The sequence below is a fragment of the Convolutriloba macropyga genome, chromosome 5, assembly GCF_964194025.1.
Source record: "Convolutriloba macropyga chromosome 5, txConMacr16.3, whole genome shotgun sequence".
Classification (NCBI taxonomy): domain Eukaryota; kingdom Metazoa; phylum Xenacoelomorpha; order Acoela; family Convolutidae; genus Convolutriloba; species Convolutriloba macropyga.
In genome coordinates this window covers 37,570,625-37,586,931 of record NC_134472.1, presented here as the reverse complement: position 1 = coordinate 37,586,931, position 16,307 = coordinate 37,570,625, and the positions used below count along the sequence as shown (strand labels likewise).

The window sequence follows — 16,307 nt, the reverse complement described above, 5'->3', positions numbered from 1 at the left end:
CATGAATCAAACATTTTGTCAGTAATTAACATTAAAAAAACAAAAGCAAAATATTTTGAAAGAAGGCAGCATCAAAAAGAAAACTAAAAAGTCTCTGATTCTCAGAGTCCATGATATTAATGAACCTCTCCTTGATTTTGTTGCGCGCCCAGCAAACCGACCAAGTGTTTCAAGTATTTGCGAACTTGACCAAATGTGGAATTCGCAAATACTATGCTTGTGGAATTCTTCAAATATTGAAAAAAAATGCATTTTGTATAATTATCGAGTTAAATCTTCAAAAAACAGCAATGTTTTAATTCCGGAAGACTTTTATACGGCACCTAACTGCAACTAGCGCTCTTTCTGAGATTAGGGAGTCTTTGTCAAGGTTGCTAGGTCACTAAGTCTGGCAAACTTTAACGAAGGAGACCAAAAAAGCAAATTTTGTGCCATTGTTGATGAAGAAAGTTAGAATTTTGAAAATTTTATCAAAATTTTAGCCAAAAAACTTCAATCAAACCATTCAGCAACGCTCTTCCATCTCTAATGGTAATAACAACACTCTGCAGTTAAAAATTGCAACTTATTTTGAATAATGTTAACGAAATTGTGCCAAATTTTTGACAAAAATAACTGAAAAAGTGAACAAAAACAGTCGAATGTTCACAAAAGTCTAAACATGGATAACACTCTGTAAAACACGAAAATTGAAAAAATCTTTTTCATTCCGTATTCTACGCTGGACGGGCTTTTTAATGATACCCCTCACAATTCTCTACGATGAATATATCGGTCGGCCAAAATTGACTGAACAAAAAAAAAACCCAGTTGAGTATATAGTTCCTCCTTCCCCACTAAAGTGGGGTCAGAACAGTAACCCAAACAAAAAATAACTGTTCAAAATTACAGAAATCAACTGTATTAGTGTAAGAACTAAAATCAGTCTTGAATATTTGCTAAAATAATAATTTTAACTAGCGGTGATAAGGTAATAAAATATAGCATTTCTTTTGTCCTATTCAGCTCCAAAAAATGTGAGTAAAGGTCAACAACCCCGCCAGAGGTATAGTTTTTTCAAAAAACAGAAATCAAATGCTTTAGTGTAAAAATGAAGGTTTTTCTGAAATATTTTTGCTAATATAAATTTTTAACTATCAATTATGATACAGAAATTAACCGATAACTTTCACTGTCCAAAAAACATTTTTACTAAATTATGAAACTATATCATAAAAGTCTGAAGGAATAAAAAATGAGTAAAGTAGAAAGACTGATAAATAAAACAAACTAAAAAAAAACAAACGAAGTAGATTACACGATAATTTAAGATAACAAGAACATTACGGTAACTTAGCAGAATTAATTGAATTGTTAGCCAAAATTGTAAAATTACAAAACCATAACCTGGATTTACAAAAAAAATTACAGAGCAAAACATTACAAGCTCTTTTGAAGTTAGCAACACGAATTCAAGCGTATCAGAAGTTTCATTACACCTTACATTAATTAATTACAAATTTGGGAATTTTACAGTTAACAATGAAAAGACTGCTTTTATAGATGAAATGAGAGCAATTAAACCAATTGGAATTACAAGTTAATACATCAAAAAATATTAAAATGGAAAAAGCAGATGCAACTAAATACCAAACCGTTTAAAATCAGAATGTAATGCTTGTGGCCTGTCTACCACATACAAAACTCAAGTTAACCACTTAGTCTGTAAAAGGATACGCTTGTTCCACTAAAAATATTCCCTGTTAGAAAGATTAGAAATATTAATACTAGATACAAAATCAGGACTTAATGGTATACATGATGAGATGATAAAGAGGTTTAAACAAATATAATCAATCCACATTATTAATCAAGAACAACTAGATAAATTTATACTTGATTATGGTCATTCGATTGTTAAGGATAATAAAGCAACAACCACAACAACAAGAACAACAACAACAACAACAACAGCTACCAAAATATATTTTTAGACCTCATGAAAAGATGTTTAAAAAAACTATTATTCTTATAAAAAAGACAGAGGTTTGGTCTGCAGATTTTATTGATAAATCATCTGTAGGAAAATACAATTGCAACTATAATCACGTATTAACGGTAATAGAAATCTTAACAAAACAGGCTCTGCAATTTGTTTTAGAAGAAAAAAAATAGGTATATCTTTTATCGATGCAACATTTTAATTGATCCAAGGAATGGTTCCAAAAGTAGATTTATAGAACAATTGTGGGTTTTCAGAAGCCTTAAAGTTTTTCATAAAATTTTTAAGCTATTACTCACAGAACATAGTAAAAAAATTATACTGAACTTAAATCAAATTAAAAAACTCTAATTTCAGAGAGATTTAACAAACCATTATTACACACATTTGTTAATGCAAAACTTATCTTTGATGATAATAATTAGATTAATATACTGAATGATGCTTTTTTAACTCCGTCCGTGGCAAGTCAAACTAAATTTTGATGATTATATAAGATATGCTGATAAAGATAACATCTCTTTGAGGGAATATACATCAAATCGTAATAGATGTTAATTAAAATTAAAGAAGTTCTTAAACCCCATCTATCAATCTATAAAATGGAAGTTAGTAATAGAGAAACAATAGAAGGTAAATGTTATGGGAAAAAGTTGCAAAGGTCTAAAGTTGAAGTTGAGCGTAATAATAGGAATGTTAGAACTTTTTTAAAAGTGTTAGAATAGAAAAGATTAAGAAAGGGATTAAGAAAAGAAGACAAAAAAATTGAATATCATTTTTCACCTGAATATTAGTTTTATGAATACTATAAAAAAATCAGAAAACTAAATCAAACATTTAGTAAACTAAGATTATAAGTATTTTTCAATACTAACAATTATATATTTAAATAAATAAAACTATTTTTCAATAACACATAATTATTATTAACCATTAAAAACAAAAATAACAGTAGCAGTTTACCATTAATTTTATAATTAATCTATAATATTAATTACACTTAACCGTCAATTACAACCTTTTGTACCTAAGTATAAACATCTACTTTTTTGTACTACTTTCATACCTTCAGTGTGGTATCAAAATTGAAAAAAGTCAGGAGTTGCAGCTAAAGCTTGTTTTGGATTTTTAGTTGCTGCACCTGTATCAATTTAACTTGCTCTTATTGGATTGTTTGCAAAATTCTTCCCGGAGATATTTGCTCTACTAACACTTGTAACTTCTATGGTTTGATCAGATACAATCATTGATTTATCTCTTTTACTGTTTGAACGTGCATTTTTAAAAATTCACTTGTGTTTATTATTGAAGAAAAACAGTTAGATGTACCTGAATAATGTTTACGACCAACCAACGCAATATGAATTATTTTTAAGCTTAATTAGGTTAAAATAAGGAAGCAAATATAGTCCAATGGTAAACGTCCCAGCTAAAGATGATAAAGTCCAACTCGAGGACCGCTAAAGCTTTTACCTAAAATCTTACCAAACAATAGAGAAACATTGATGTCAATTATGCAAAAGGTTTTGTTAAATGAAATTAGAATTAATTCGATGTTACTTTAAATTTTGTCTTTAGAAGTTTCTTTGTCATATTTTGAAATCCGTCTCAAATAAAAAGAAACTCTTAACCAGAGTGTAACACTAATTAATATTTATAAAGAATCGTTCATCATGAAAATTGTTTCAACTTCTTTTAGTTTTAATAGTTGTTGCCATTTGATTGTCTGCTTTCTGAACTTCCAGTTACAACCCTCTCTATATCATTCGTTAAATCGTTAGAGTAATCATTTTGTTCACTATATTCTTTTACATAATCTCTTTTTCCTTGTCAACAGCGCCCTTAAAACTATATGCTCTTGGCTTTAAAATTATAATTTCTTCTATATTTTCACTACTAAATTCTTGCTTAGATTTACAGGAACTTAATATGTTAGTATCCATTTAATAAAATTTTAAACCCCCAAGTTTGAGTTGAAATATTTAATTTTGGGTTTAATACATATAATAATGGCTCAAATATAAAACAATAGCACCAAAATAAATTGGTTTGTCATATTCACTGCAATCAACTCTTTTATCCCACAGATTGTTGTCAAATCAACTTAATTAATTTGATGCACTTCACTAAAAAAAATTCTAAAGAAAGACAAACGATGGTTGTACAGCAACAAGTTGACTGTAAAATTGAACATAATATTTTCAATTTTGCAAAAGGTTCTGTTAAATGAAATTAGAATTAATTCGATGTTACTTTAAATTTTGTCTTTAGAAGTTTTTTTGTCATATTTTGAAATCCGTCTCAACTAAAAAGAAACTCTTAACCACAGGGTAACACTTATTAGTATTCATAAAGAATCGTTGATCATCAAAATTGTTTAAACTTTTTTTAGCTTCAATAGTTGTTGCCATTTGAATGTCTGTTTTCTCAACTTTCAGTTACAACACTCTCTATATCATTCGCTAAATCGTTAGAGTAATCATTTTTTTCACTCTATTCTTTCACAGAATCTCTTTCTCCTTGTCAACAGCGCCCTTAAAACTATATGCTCTTGGCCTTAAAATTATAATTTCTTCTATATTTTCACTACGAAATTCTCGCTTAGATTTACAGGAATTTAATATGTTAGTATCCATTTAATAAAATTTTAATCCCCAAGTTTGAGTTGAAATATTTAATTTTGGGTTTAATACATAAAAAACGGCTAAAATATAAAACAATAGCACCAAAATAAATTGGTTTGTCATATTCAATGCAATCAGCTCTTTTATCCCACAGATTGTAGTCAAATCAACTTAATGAATTTGATGCACTTCAATAAAAAAATAATTCTAAAGAAAGATAAACGATGGCTATAAAGCAACAAGTTGACTGTAAAATTGAAATTAATATTTTCAATTTTGCAAAAGGTTTTGTTAAATGAAATTAGAATTAATTCGATGTTACTTTAAATTTTGTCTTTAGAAGTTTCTTTGTCATATTTTGAAATGCGTCTCAAATAAAAAGAAACTCTTAACCAGGGTTTAACACTAATTAATATTTAAAAAGAATCGTTCATCATGAAAATTGTTTAAACTTCTTTTAGTTTTAATAGTGGTTGCCATTTGATTTTCTGCTTTCTGAAATTCCAGTTACAACCCTCTCTATATCATTCGTTAAATCGTTAGATTAATCATTTTGTTCACTATATTCTTTTACATAATCTCTTTCTCCTTGTCAAAAGCGCCCTTAAAACTATATGCTCTTGGCTTTAAAATTATAATTTCTTCCAAATTTTTACTAGTAAATTCTTGCTTAGATTTACAGGAACTTAATATGTTAGTATCCATTTAATAAAATTTTACACCCCCAAGTTTGAGTTGAAATATTTAATTTTGGGTTTAATACATAAAAAGATGGCTAAAACATAAAACAATTGCACCAAACTAAATTGGTTTGTCATATTCAATGCAATCAGCTCTTTTACCCCACAGATTGTAGTCAAATCAACTTAATTAATTTGATGCATTTCTCTAAAAAAATTCTAAAGAAAGACAAACGATGGTTGTACAGCAACAAGTTGACTGTAAAATTGAACATAAAATTTTCAATTTTGCAAAAGGTTTTGTTAAACGAAATTAGAATTAATTCGATGTTACTTTAAATTTTGTCTTTAGAAGTTTCCTTGTCATGTTTTGAAATCCGTCTCAAATAAAAAGAAACTCTTAACCACAGGGTAACACTAATTAATATTCATAAAGAATCGTTGATCATCAAAATTAATTAAACTTTTTTTTAGTTTCAATAGTTGTTGCCATTTGATTGTCTGTTTTCTGAACTTTCAGTTACAACCCTCTCTATATCATTCGTTAAATCGTTAGAGTAATCATTTTTTTCACTCTATTCTTTCACATAATCTCTTTCTCCTTGTCAACAGCGCCCTTAAAACTATATGCTCTTGGCCTTAAAATTATAATTTCTTCTATATTTTCACTACGAAATTCTCGCTTAGATTTACAGGAATTTAATATGTTAGTATCCATTTAATAAAAATTTAATCCCCAAGTTTGAGTTGAAATATTTAATTTTGGGTTTAATACATAAAAAGATGGCTAAAACATAAAACAATTGCACCAAACTAAATTGGTTTGTTATATTCAATGCAATCAGCTCTTTTACCCCACAGATTTTAGTCAAATCAGCTTAATTAATTTGATGCACTTCACTAAAAAATAATTCTAAAGAAAGAGAAACGATGGCTGTAAAGCAACAAGTTGACTGTAAAATTGAAAATAATATTTTTAATTTTGCAAAAAGTTTTCTTAAATGAAATTAGAATTAATTCGATGTTACTTTAAATTTTGTCTTTAGAAGTTTCTTTGTCATATTTTGCAATCCGTCTCAAATAAAAAGAAACTCTTAACCAGAGTGTAACACTAATTATTATTTATAAAGAATCGTTCATCATGAAAATTGTTTAAACTTCTTTTAGTTTTAATAGTTGTTGACATTTGATTGTCTGCTTTCTGAACTTCCAGTTACAACCCTCTCTATATCATTCGTTAAATCGTTAGAGTAATCATTTTGTTCACTCTATTCTTTCACATAGTCTCTTTCTCCTTGTCAAGAGCGCCCTTAAAACTATATGCTCTCGGCTTTAAAATTAAAATTTCTTCTATAATTTTACTACTAATTTCTTGCTTATATTTAGAGGAACTATAAATGTTAGTGTCCATTTAGTAAAACTTTAAAACCCCAAGTTTGAGTTGAAATATTTGATTTTGGGTTTAATACATAAAAATGGCTAAAATATAAAACAATAGCACCAAAATAATTTGGTTTGTCATATTCAATGCAATCAGCTCTTTTATCCCACAGATTGGAGTCAAATCAACTTAATGAATTTGATGCACTTCACTAAAGCATAATTTTAAAGAAGGATAAACGATGGCTGTACAGCAACAAGTTGACTGTAAAATTGAACATAATATTTTCAATTTTGCAAAAGGTTTTGTTAAGTGAAATTAGAATTAATTCGATGTTACTTTAAATTTTGTCTTGAGAAGTTTCCTTGTCATATTTTGAAATCCGTCTGAAATAAAAAGAAACTCTTAACCAGAGTGTAACACTAATTAATATTTATAAAGAATCGTTCATCATGAAAATTGTTTAAACTTCTTTAAGTTTTAATAGTTGTTGCCATTTGATTGTCTGCTTTCTGATCTTCCAGTTACAACCCTCTCTATAGCATTCTCTAAATCGTTAGAGTAATTATTTTGTTCACTCTATTCTTTCACATAGTCTCTTTCTCCGTGTCAACGGCGCCCTTAAAACTATATGCTCTTGGCTTTAAAATTATAATTTCTTCTATATTTTCACTACTAAATTCTTGCTTAGATTTAGAGGAACCTAATATGTTAGTATCCGTTTAATAAAATTTTAAACCCCAAAGTTTGAGTTGAAATATTTAATTTTTGGTTTAATACATATAAAAATGGCTAAAATATAAAACAATAGCACCAAAATAAATTGGTTTGTCATGTTCAATGCAATCAGCTCTTTTATCCCACAGATTGTAGTCAAATCAACTTAATTAATTTGATGCACTTCACTAAAGCATAGTTCAAAAGAAAGATAAACGATGGCTGTACAGCAACAAGTTGACTGCGAAATTGAACATAATATTTTCGATTTTGAAAAATCTCTTTAATTCAGAAATGGAGAAAATCGCAACAATAGGTTAAACATTTTGGTTTCATACTTCTTTGAAAGCTAATTTTCACGGTTATCATAGCTCAATCGATGTACAAACAAGTTTTAGTGGAATGCTTTATGACAATAAGAATGGCCTCCATTGAATTGCAAAACTTCTTTTTAATCGCTTATAAAAAATGTGAAACAAAATCCTGAATCTTTTTTTTGGGGGGGGGGGGAGACGAAAAGAAACAGAATTCAATTAATTGAAAAAGCAAATGTTAGGCATGACCAGATTCATAAAATTGAAGTTGTTAAGTTTGACTATCGAAAATAAAGAAAAGGAAAAGATTTTGAAGCAATAAAAAAACTGTAAAAAGTTTGCAGCATTTTCCGAAGCATGTAATAGTTAGTAATTTTTTTTCAGAAGGCATTGAACTGAAAACAAATTTGATAATCAGTTCTGTGACAATTGTATACTGTTTGGTGATAAAGTTATTGAAAAACTTTGGTACGGTTTTCACATTTGGCAACTTAAATTCTTTGTTCCTTTACTATCTTCCTGAACTAATGTATTGAAATGTTAAATACATTCAACTCAATGAGACACCATACAAATTCGCCGAGGCAAATTTTCCTTAGAGAGTTTCTCAGAGATGATGTATGCAAAACAAATTAAATTGTTGTGTTTCTTCTTCCCCTTTCCACAAAACGAAATACTATGATAATCAAACTTTTCGCTGAAAAACACCAAACCGAGGTCTCATGAGATCGAAAAAAATCATCAATTTAGTTGAAGATGTTTTTATATTGAATTTTACGAATCGAAGCCTCGGATCTCCGTCAGGGAAAAGACAAGTTGTGTTCTTGTTTTCGTGAATCGACTAATTCTTAGTACTTAACACCTTTGTCAAAGACCTGATTTCAGATATGAAATTTATACAACTAGTAGGCGTTGTCGTGGTTCCTCAGAAGTTAAATCGAGTATTGTTTTTAAAAGCTAGGTTTTGGAAGTTGATTGCGTTGTATGCATTGTCGTCGTCCTCGTCGTTGCCGTCGTTGTCGTCGTTACCCATAAATTTTCTGTCAAGAAGGGGAATGGTCGAAATTAAATGTGAATTAGTTGAACACGCTGATTGCTGAAAAAAATGGTTTGAGTTCTGATTGCACATTGTTAAGAGAGCTCGTTAAGTCTTTGCTGTCGAGGTCTTATTGTGTCAAAGTTCACTATGCAGTTGACGCTGTTTCTTTTTAATCCTCATCCAATGAAACATCTGCAGTTTTCCTTTCGCATAACTAATTTTTGGGGTTCTCTTTTTCGAATGGGACAAGTCAGCTCTCTGACTGTACCATCAAGTCGCTTTTGAGTTCTTACTAGACAACTCGTACTAATTTTTTCAATGGTTTTTGTTATCCTTACTTGTGGATTGAGGAAACCTTATCTTTCTTGATGCAAAAATATCGTTGCCGGCGAACTGTTTTCTGTTGCCCTGCCATGTCGGTAACCACTGAAGTGTTGTCAAGTAGTCTACATTTTGTGCCAATGCTGTTGATACTTTTTAGTTTTTTGCTTAGTGTTCTGTTGAACTCTTTATATGGCTCGGGCAATGCTGTATTGGGGGTCCAATAAGAGAATGAGCTGGCGTTAGTACTAACAGGTCATTAACATCATACGAAGGGGTTGTCAACGGGCGAGAATTGAGGATGGCCAAAATTCGAGCGATGAAGGTCGAATTTCTCAAGAGACATCCTTGTTGTTCCCGACGCCCAAAAAACTGTCTCTTCGTGGATTTAATTGCTGCTTGTTGGTCAATTGTCAGCCTGTTGATAAAAAATGAAGGCGTTTAGTAGTTCTTTGAACTTTCTGGTCACTAACAACTTCAGAAACTCAATTCCAAACCTCTAAATCCAATGAAATGCCTTGAGTTGTCGCTGTTAACTTTTTCAGGCACACCACGTTGATCTCCAGAGCGTTATATTGCATCCAGAGATCCTATGTGGTCATTGTTGGCACTGATTCTATGTGAACGGCCTTTGTGCTGAAATATATCAGCAGGATTATGTAGGTTTTCTGCAATTTTGCCCTTGTGTCTTTTCTGCCGAGGGGTCCACGGCAATCCAAATCTGTTTGCGTGAATGGAAAAGATGACACTTCACGTACTGTTGTCAGGTCTATCATGTGAACCTGCGGAACATATCTCTACATAGTTACATCCTTTTTAAGCACCTTGTCCTGCTAAGACTATGCTATTCATTTGACCATTAGCGTCAATTTAAAATTTCCAGGTGATTCCAATCCTTTTTAAAAATATTATTCTTCATTCTCCGCCGTTTTTTGGATTTATTTGATACATTTCATTCTTTTAATTTTTTTCGCTGCCTGTGTTTCCTTGGCTTTTTCTGTTCTTTAGTTTAGAATTAAACTTAAATTATTTTATTTTTTTAATCTTCAAAAATGTAAATTTAAAATTATAACCATAACAAAAACGTTTGGTTAAATATTTACGTTTTTAAAATCGCCTCGTAAATATATGAATAGTTTGGTCTTTTTACTTCAGTAGAAAAAATTCTCAAAACCTCGTGATTGTCAACCTATTGGATCACGTTCATACAGTTTGACCATTTCTCTGCTTAGCTTTTCCTTAAATTTATTTTTAGTTTTTTCTTTTTGGATTTCAATTGGTAAACTATTCTGCTTCCCAGAAAAATTTCTGATCAGTGACCTGTCACTCCATTTGGATTGGCACTTATTCTTTGGAAAAAACTGGACAGTTCAGGAGTTTTTGGTCAATCCGCACTTTCAAAAAATCCTGAATGAGGAGTTTTTGGTTTCTTGTTTGCTTTCTTCATATTGTGAGAGGGGGTCAAAAAAATTAAGAAGACAAACTTTTTTAATAAAAAATTCTGCTGGTAAAATTTTGTTTTTCAACAAAAGATCTCTTGCACTGTCATACTTTTTGCGCAAATGACAAAACTCAATTCCCCAGTTTTTTAGTCTATTAACTCTCTGAAGTGACATAACTGACAACGATTGGAAAAAAATTGCACTGAAATTGAGATGGGACAAAACAAGTGTTCTAAAAAGACCGATTCTTGCTTTTAATGGTTGAAGATGTCTTCCTAAAAAATTGACCTAAGGGCATTTGCCATTTTTGTTAACGTTTTGCTTAGCTGTTTGTCAAAGTTTAGATTGTTATCAATCATTATACTTAAATAACGACTTGTTTTTGGCTCTATTAAAATTCCATTATAATGCAATTTTTAATTCACCATTTTTTGAAAAAAACCACAATTTTTATTTCTCGGTTTAAATTTAGCATATATTGCCTCATGAAACTGTAAGTTTTTTAAAATACACTGTTAATTTCACATAAGAGATTTTCATCGGATTTGGAATGAAAAATAATGCATGTGTCGTCTGGAAACTGTTAAAAGGTCCTCTCTTTCTTCATTTTTTCTGGGAAATCGTTTATATACATTACGAAAATTAAAGGTCCGAGAACTGTTTATTGAGGTACTCCGTGATTGATTGTCACCCAGTTTGAATATTCAATTTCGTTCTTTATGCATTGTTTTCTGTTAGACGAGAACGATTCTAGCATTACATTTGATTCCGTACTAAATCCATATTTTGTAATTTTTTCGAGAAGAATTTTGTGAGATATTGGGTTAAAAATTTTTATCTAAATCCAAGAATATACTAACAACAGTTTCATTTTCTTCTAACAAACTGTTCACTGGTTCTCTCACCAAAATAACTGTGTCATTCGAAGATTTTCTGTTCAGAAACCCAATTTGATTTTTGTTGATTGTTTCATAATTTTCAACATGTTGCAGCAAAAAGCATTCAAAAGTTTTTGCAAGAATTGGTGTAACTGAAATTTGTCTGTAGTTTTCAGATTCCAGTGCATCACCTTTTTTGTAAATTGGAGTTACATACGCTTTTTGAAGTACGTCGAGAATAAAGTTTTTTGATATGCATTCGTTTAGTGCAAACTGTAGATGTGTTCCAATAGACATTTTGATACACTTGAAGGACCATGTAGTATGTAATCCATGACCCGCTGCTTTGTTTTGCGATAATTGATTCATTATAGTAAGCAGTTCTTTTCTCGTTATATGTCTGAAGGAAAACACGGTTTTGTCAAAAAAAATAGTCCGGTAGCTCAAACTTTTCTGTCTCGCCTTTGTTTAAAATTAATTTAGAAAAACGATTATTAATTGTATTAGCGATTTCTTTTTTATGAATTAAAATATCTTGGTTGGACGGACCTCTAGAAATTTCGCTATTTATATCCTCGTGTTTTATTTTTGTTTCATTGAGTTTCCACTGTTGCTTTGAAATGGGAAGACTTTCGATTAATTTCTGTGAAAAATTGTTACTTGCTTTTCTAAGTAGTCTGTTTGTACGGTTTCTTATTCTTTTGTATGAGTTATATGTGTCATTGTCGGCTTTTTCCTTCCAAATATTGGAACACCTGTGCTTTTAGTTAATAAGATTCAATAATTTTACGCATAACCATTTCCTTTTTGTTGATTTTGACGATGGCTCTCCTATTTTAGTTGGTGGTATATTATTCAAAATATTTTCAAACATATTTGAAAATTTTTCTAAAAATGAATTTGCATTGTTTTATTCATACATGGGACTCCAATCCGCTGATTCAATTTCTTTGTTCAGAATAGCTCTAGAAAGTTTTCTATTATCCCTGTAAAAAACTGCGTTTTATTGTTTTCATAATCAATGTCCAGTGATGAAAGGAAAACTTTTGTAAAATGATCACTTCCAAACAATGTTAGATAACGATTGTATCAAAAATTTGTTGTTTTGTGGTCAAACAGTGATCAATCAGTGTTTCTTGACTTCCATTTGTCCCGTTTGGAGTATTTTTATTTTTTTACTAATTCAAGCCCATTGTTGACAGCAAATTCTGTCAATAACTCTCTTTCTATGTGATTGAAAAAATTTTTGTTATAGTCTCCGAATAGTATTACATTATCTGTTGTTGAATATGCCCCTGAAATTTCCGATGTCAAAAATTCGCTCAAGTTTTTGCTGCAAAAATAGGAAACGTTTTTTGGAAGGTTTTCCTTAAGCTGTGCTTGTTTTTCAACCCATAGTGATGCAAAAATCTTCTGTTAATAGAGTTGAGATCATTCCTTATTTTATGTTTGAATGTTTTTGTTACCCATATTCCTACTCTACAACCTCTCGTTAAATGCGTCAATTGTGATCTACTTTGACGAACAAAGTGGTGATTGTTGCTTAAAAAATTTAAAGGTATCTTCTGATTGTCGCTTATCCATGTTTGAGCAACAATCAAGCTTGTTGTGTATTCTGCTGCTGCAAAAAAATCCGAAATTTTTTCGCGTTTGTTGTTAACACTTCTAATATTTGTATATACAAAACATGGATACAAATTTGCATTTGCCTTATTTTTTCGTTTTCTTCGAATGTTTTTTAGTTATGTAAGTTGGGTCCTGGATTAGATTCGCTATCAAGCTAAGTAAAATTGAATAGGTTATAGTTAGGAATTGATATATTAGGTTTAATGACCAAAATCCAACACATACATTATCAATCCTTGTTTTGTTTTTAAAAATCAAATAAATTGAAGTGCTTGGGTGACATTTGACTGAATATTTGAACTTTTTATTTTCTGCAAACAGGCTAAAAATACGAGAATTTTCCAAAAAGAAAACATTTTTAAAGTCACCCAAACCAAACGCATTACATCCCATATGACAACTTCTGTTCCAGTTTTTGATGACATTATCTATTGGCTACTTTTTGATTTGTCTCATAAATACGTTGCTGCCAGAAGGTTGATACCCCACATTTGATATGTAATTTTTTAAGCTAAAGACCATTTTTTGGATTCCATTTTGATTAGGATGAATGCCATCCATTCGAATATCTGCTTTAACCTAATTATAATCCCGAACTTTTATATCGGTATTTTGAAATTTGCGGCGTAAACCGTCTGCTATATCATCTAAAGTTTGGTTAAATTTGGTGATTTCATTATTGTTAGTTTCACGTCCAACACTGCTGTTTTTTACCTTGGGTAATTTACAAATCACTAATTTGTAAGGTTTTATTTTATTAACGCACTTCGATAAAAACGACTCCCAACTTTTTAGCGGCACACTTCTCCTGTCGTACTTTGAACAATGGAATTTGGCCCTGTTTGAATAATCAGACATTCTACTTTTGTTGATGGCGCATAATTGTCAATGATATTATTGAGGTCTTTTATTGTCGAAGATGGATAAGAGTGAATGGCAGCATCATTAGTAATATCACTTTGGCGAACCAGTTTATACGAGTTGTCAGAAATAATTAGCTGTTTTGTGAAACGAGGAACAAACTTTGGATAAAAGTGATGGTTGACAGTAGATTTCACCACATCTTTTTCTACTGTTCTTTCCCTATATAAACTTGATATTAACTTATCAATTTGACTCCTCAGAAAATGAATCTCACATTGAGCTTGATTATTAAGTTCTTTCTGATGTTCCAATTCGAGCTTCAGTCTGTTCAATTCCTGGTTGTTTTCTTGATTTCTGTTTGCTAAGTTAAGCGACTCTCTTATTTGTTTCTTAGTTGCATCACCTCGCTTATTAGTTTCTCTTTTGTCCATTTTGACAAACCCGAAATAGTATCTGTCATCTTGATATCTATGCTTTAGGGTGATTGGTTTTTAGTTATTCATGCAGAAACCAAAAAAGAATCGCCCTGAAAAATTAAGCTATATTGAATTAAAAGTTAAATTGGTTTGATCTCACCAGTTTGAAGTCCAGATGTAGAATACCCAATAATTCGATTTGCTTGTGGAAAAAGATTCACTAGCAAATTTAAAGTAAAATTTACTAGCAAATGATTAAACAATTGTTTAGCCTTTGCTTTGCACGGCTTAATTTATGCAAGTTTAATTGTTGTCAAGTGTTTGAAAAAATCTGTGATTAAAAACAATATTTCTTTAGCAATCGGGTTGATGCAATCATATCCAAACTGCCGAGCTGGTAAAGAAACATTTATTCCAGACATCAGACAGCTAGCCAGGATTTTTGAAGAGTGGGGATTTGACTTCCGCGTGATCCTGTTGGAACGAAACCCGGAGGCAATAACTGTTTCATCGCTAAGACGAAAATTTGACAGAAATCTTTTGAGTCAATGTAAAATGTATCTGTTTTCAATAAAAGCCCTGTTGTATCAAATCAAAGCATTAGATAGACGGTTCATTGGTGGAGCTATTTCTATAGAACGAAATTTGAAGGAAAACCTCAAATCAGCGGACAAGCTAATGATCAAAAGTTTGAATTGGACTCCAAATCTGGTTAGGAAAATGTTCAAGAAGTACAAAGACACTAGAAGAATGCAGTGCATTGATAGCCCACACGAAGAAAATCAGACAGAGCTCGCAAACTGTCGATCTGACTTGTACAATGAGTTCTTTTCATACAGAAAACTTTTCGACACATTTTTCTATCGCTAAATCTACTATTGTGCTATTTATAGATTTATAGATTCATAATCATTTATTAAAAGCTAGCCTAGCTATGGTTTCAAAGTATTACATAATTCAACCAAAATTTGTTGCGCCTATAACGTGAGCATCAATAAAAATTTTCTGTATTATATCATTTTTTTGTGTTATCGGCTACAATAAGGGCTCGATTTTTTAATTAATTTACAGAAAACTATTCTAAAAATGCCATCAATCTACCTAGACGCTCTTGTTTCAATGAAATGCAAATTGGCGAAAACTTTAGTTTTTGGGGGTGCTAAATTAACGACTAAATCTATATATGTTAAAACATACTGTTAAAACTAAGTAAGTTTATCCATAAACGTATATGAACAATTGCTCATAAATGTTCATGTATAAACTTACTTAGCTTTAATAATTTTAACAGCATGTTTAAACATGTATAAATGGGGGTGCCAAACTAATCGGGGGGTGGGGGGGGGGGGGTAGCGCTAGCAGAAAAGATCGCAGATTTTGTATTGTACAACAGTTGTAGTTCAAACGTTGTTGTATTGTGCTATATTTATAGATTAGGCCGACATAGCAATCTAATTGGTCATATTAAAACCCACTTCGCTTAAATTCAAAATATACCCTTGTCCAATGCTCACCCCAAAAAAAGATGTAAGATTACGGGATAATCGGTGGAATTTTAAACCATTCCCCTCAAAACTCTTAGATCTTTTTGGGGGTGATGGGGGGTAATTCGATGTAAGAGTGTGGGGGGAGGTTAATGGGGAGTAAAACAACGCAAGAGTAGGTGGGTAAAACGATGTAAGAGTAGGGGCGTAGTGGGGTTAATGGGGGTAAAACTATGTAAGCGTAGGTGGGCAATTGGGGTGAAACGATAAAAGAGAAGGCGGGTAATAGGGGGTAAAACGAGCAGAGCGTAATTGGAGGGGGATTAAATGATGTAAGAGTAGGGGTTAATGGGGGTGGGGGTAAAACGATGTAAGAGTAGGGGAGTAATGGGGTTAAGGGGGGTAAGAACGATGTAAGAGTAAGTGGGTAATTGGGGTAAAACGATAAAAGAGAAGACGTGTAATTGGGGGTAAAACGAGTAGGGCGTAATCGGGGGGAGGGAGGGGTAAAATAATGTAAGAGTTGGAGGATAAGGGGGG

The 16,307-nt window shown here is 31.3% G+C and overlaps 1 protein-coding gene across 1 annotated transcript in view; it reads left to right on the top strand.

Annotated features, from left to right (window-relative positions):
* LOC142339999 (uncharacterized) overlaps nucleotides 1-15,190 on the top strand; it is a 32,797-nt gene extending 17,607 nt beyond the window's left edge. The window contains exon 3 of the mRNA XM_075390387.1: nucleotides 14,642-15,190. Coding sequence (XP_075246502.1) covers nucleotides 14,642-15,153 — 512 coding nt within the window. The 3' untranslated portion in view covers nucleotides 15,154-15,190. The remainder of the gene's footprint in view (nucleotides 1-14,641) is intronic.
* Nucleotides 15,191-16,307: the final 1,117 nt, after the last annotated feature.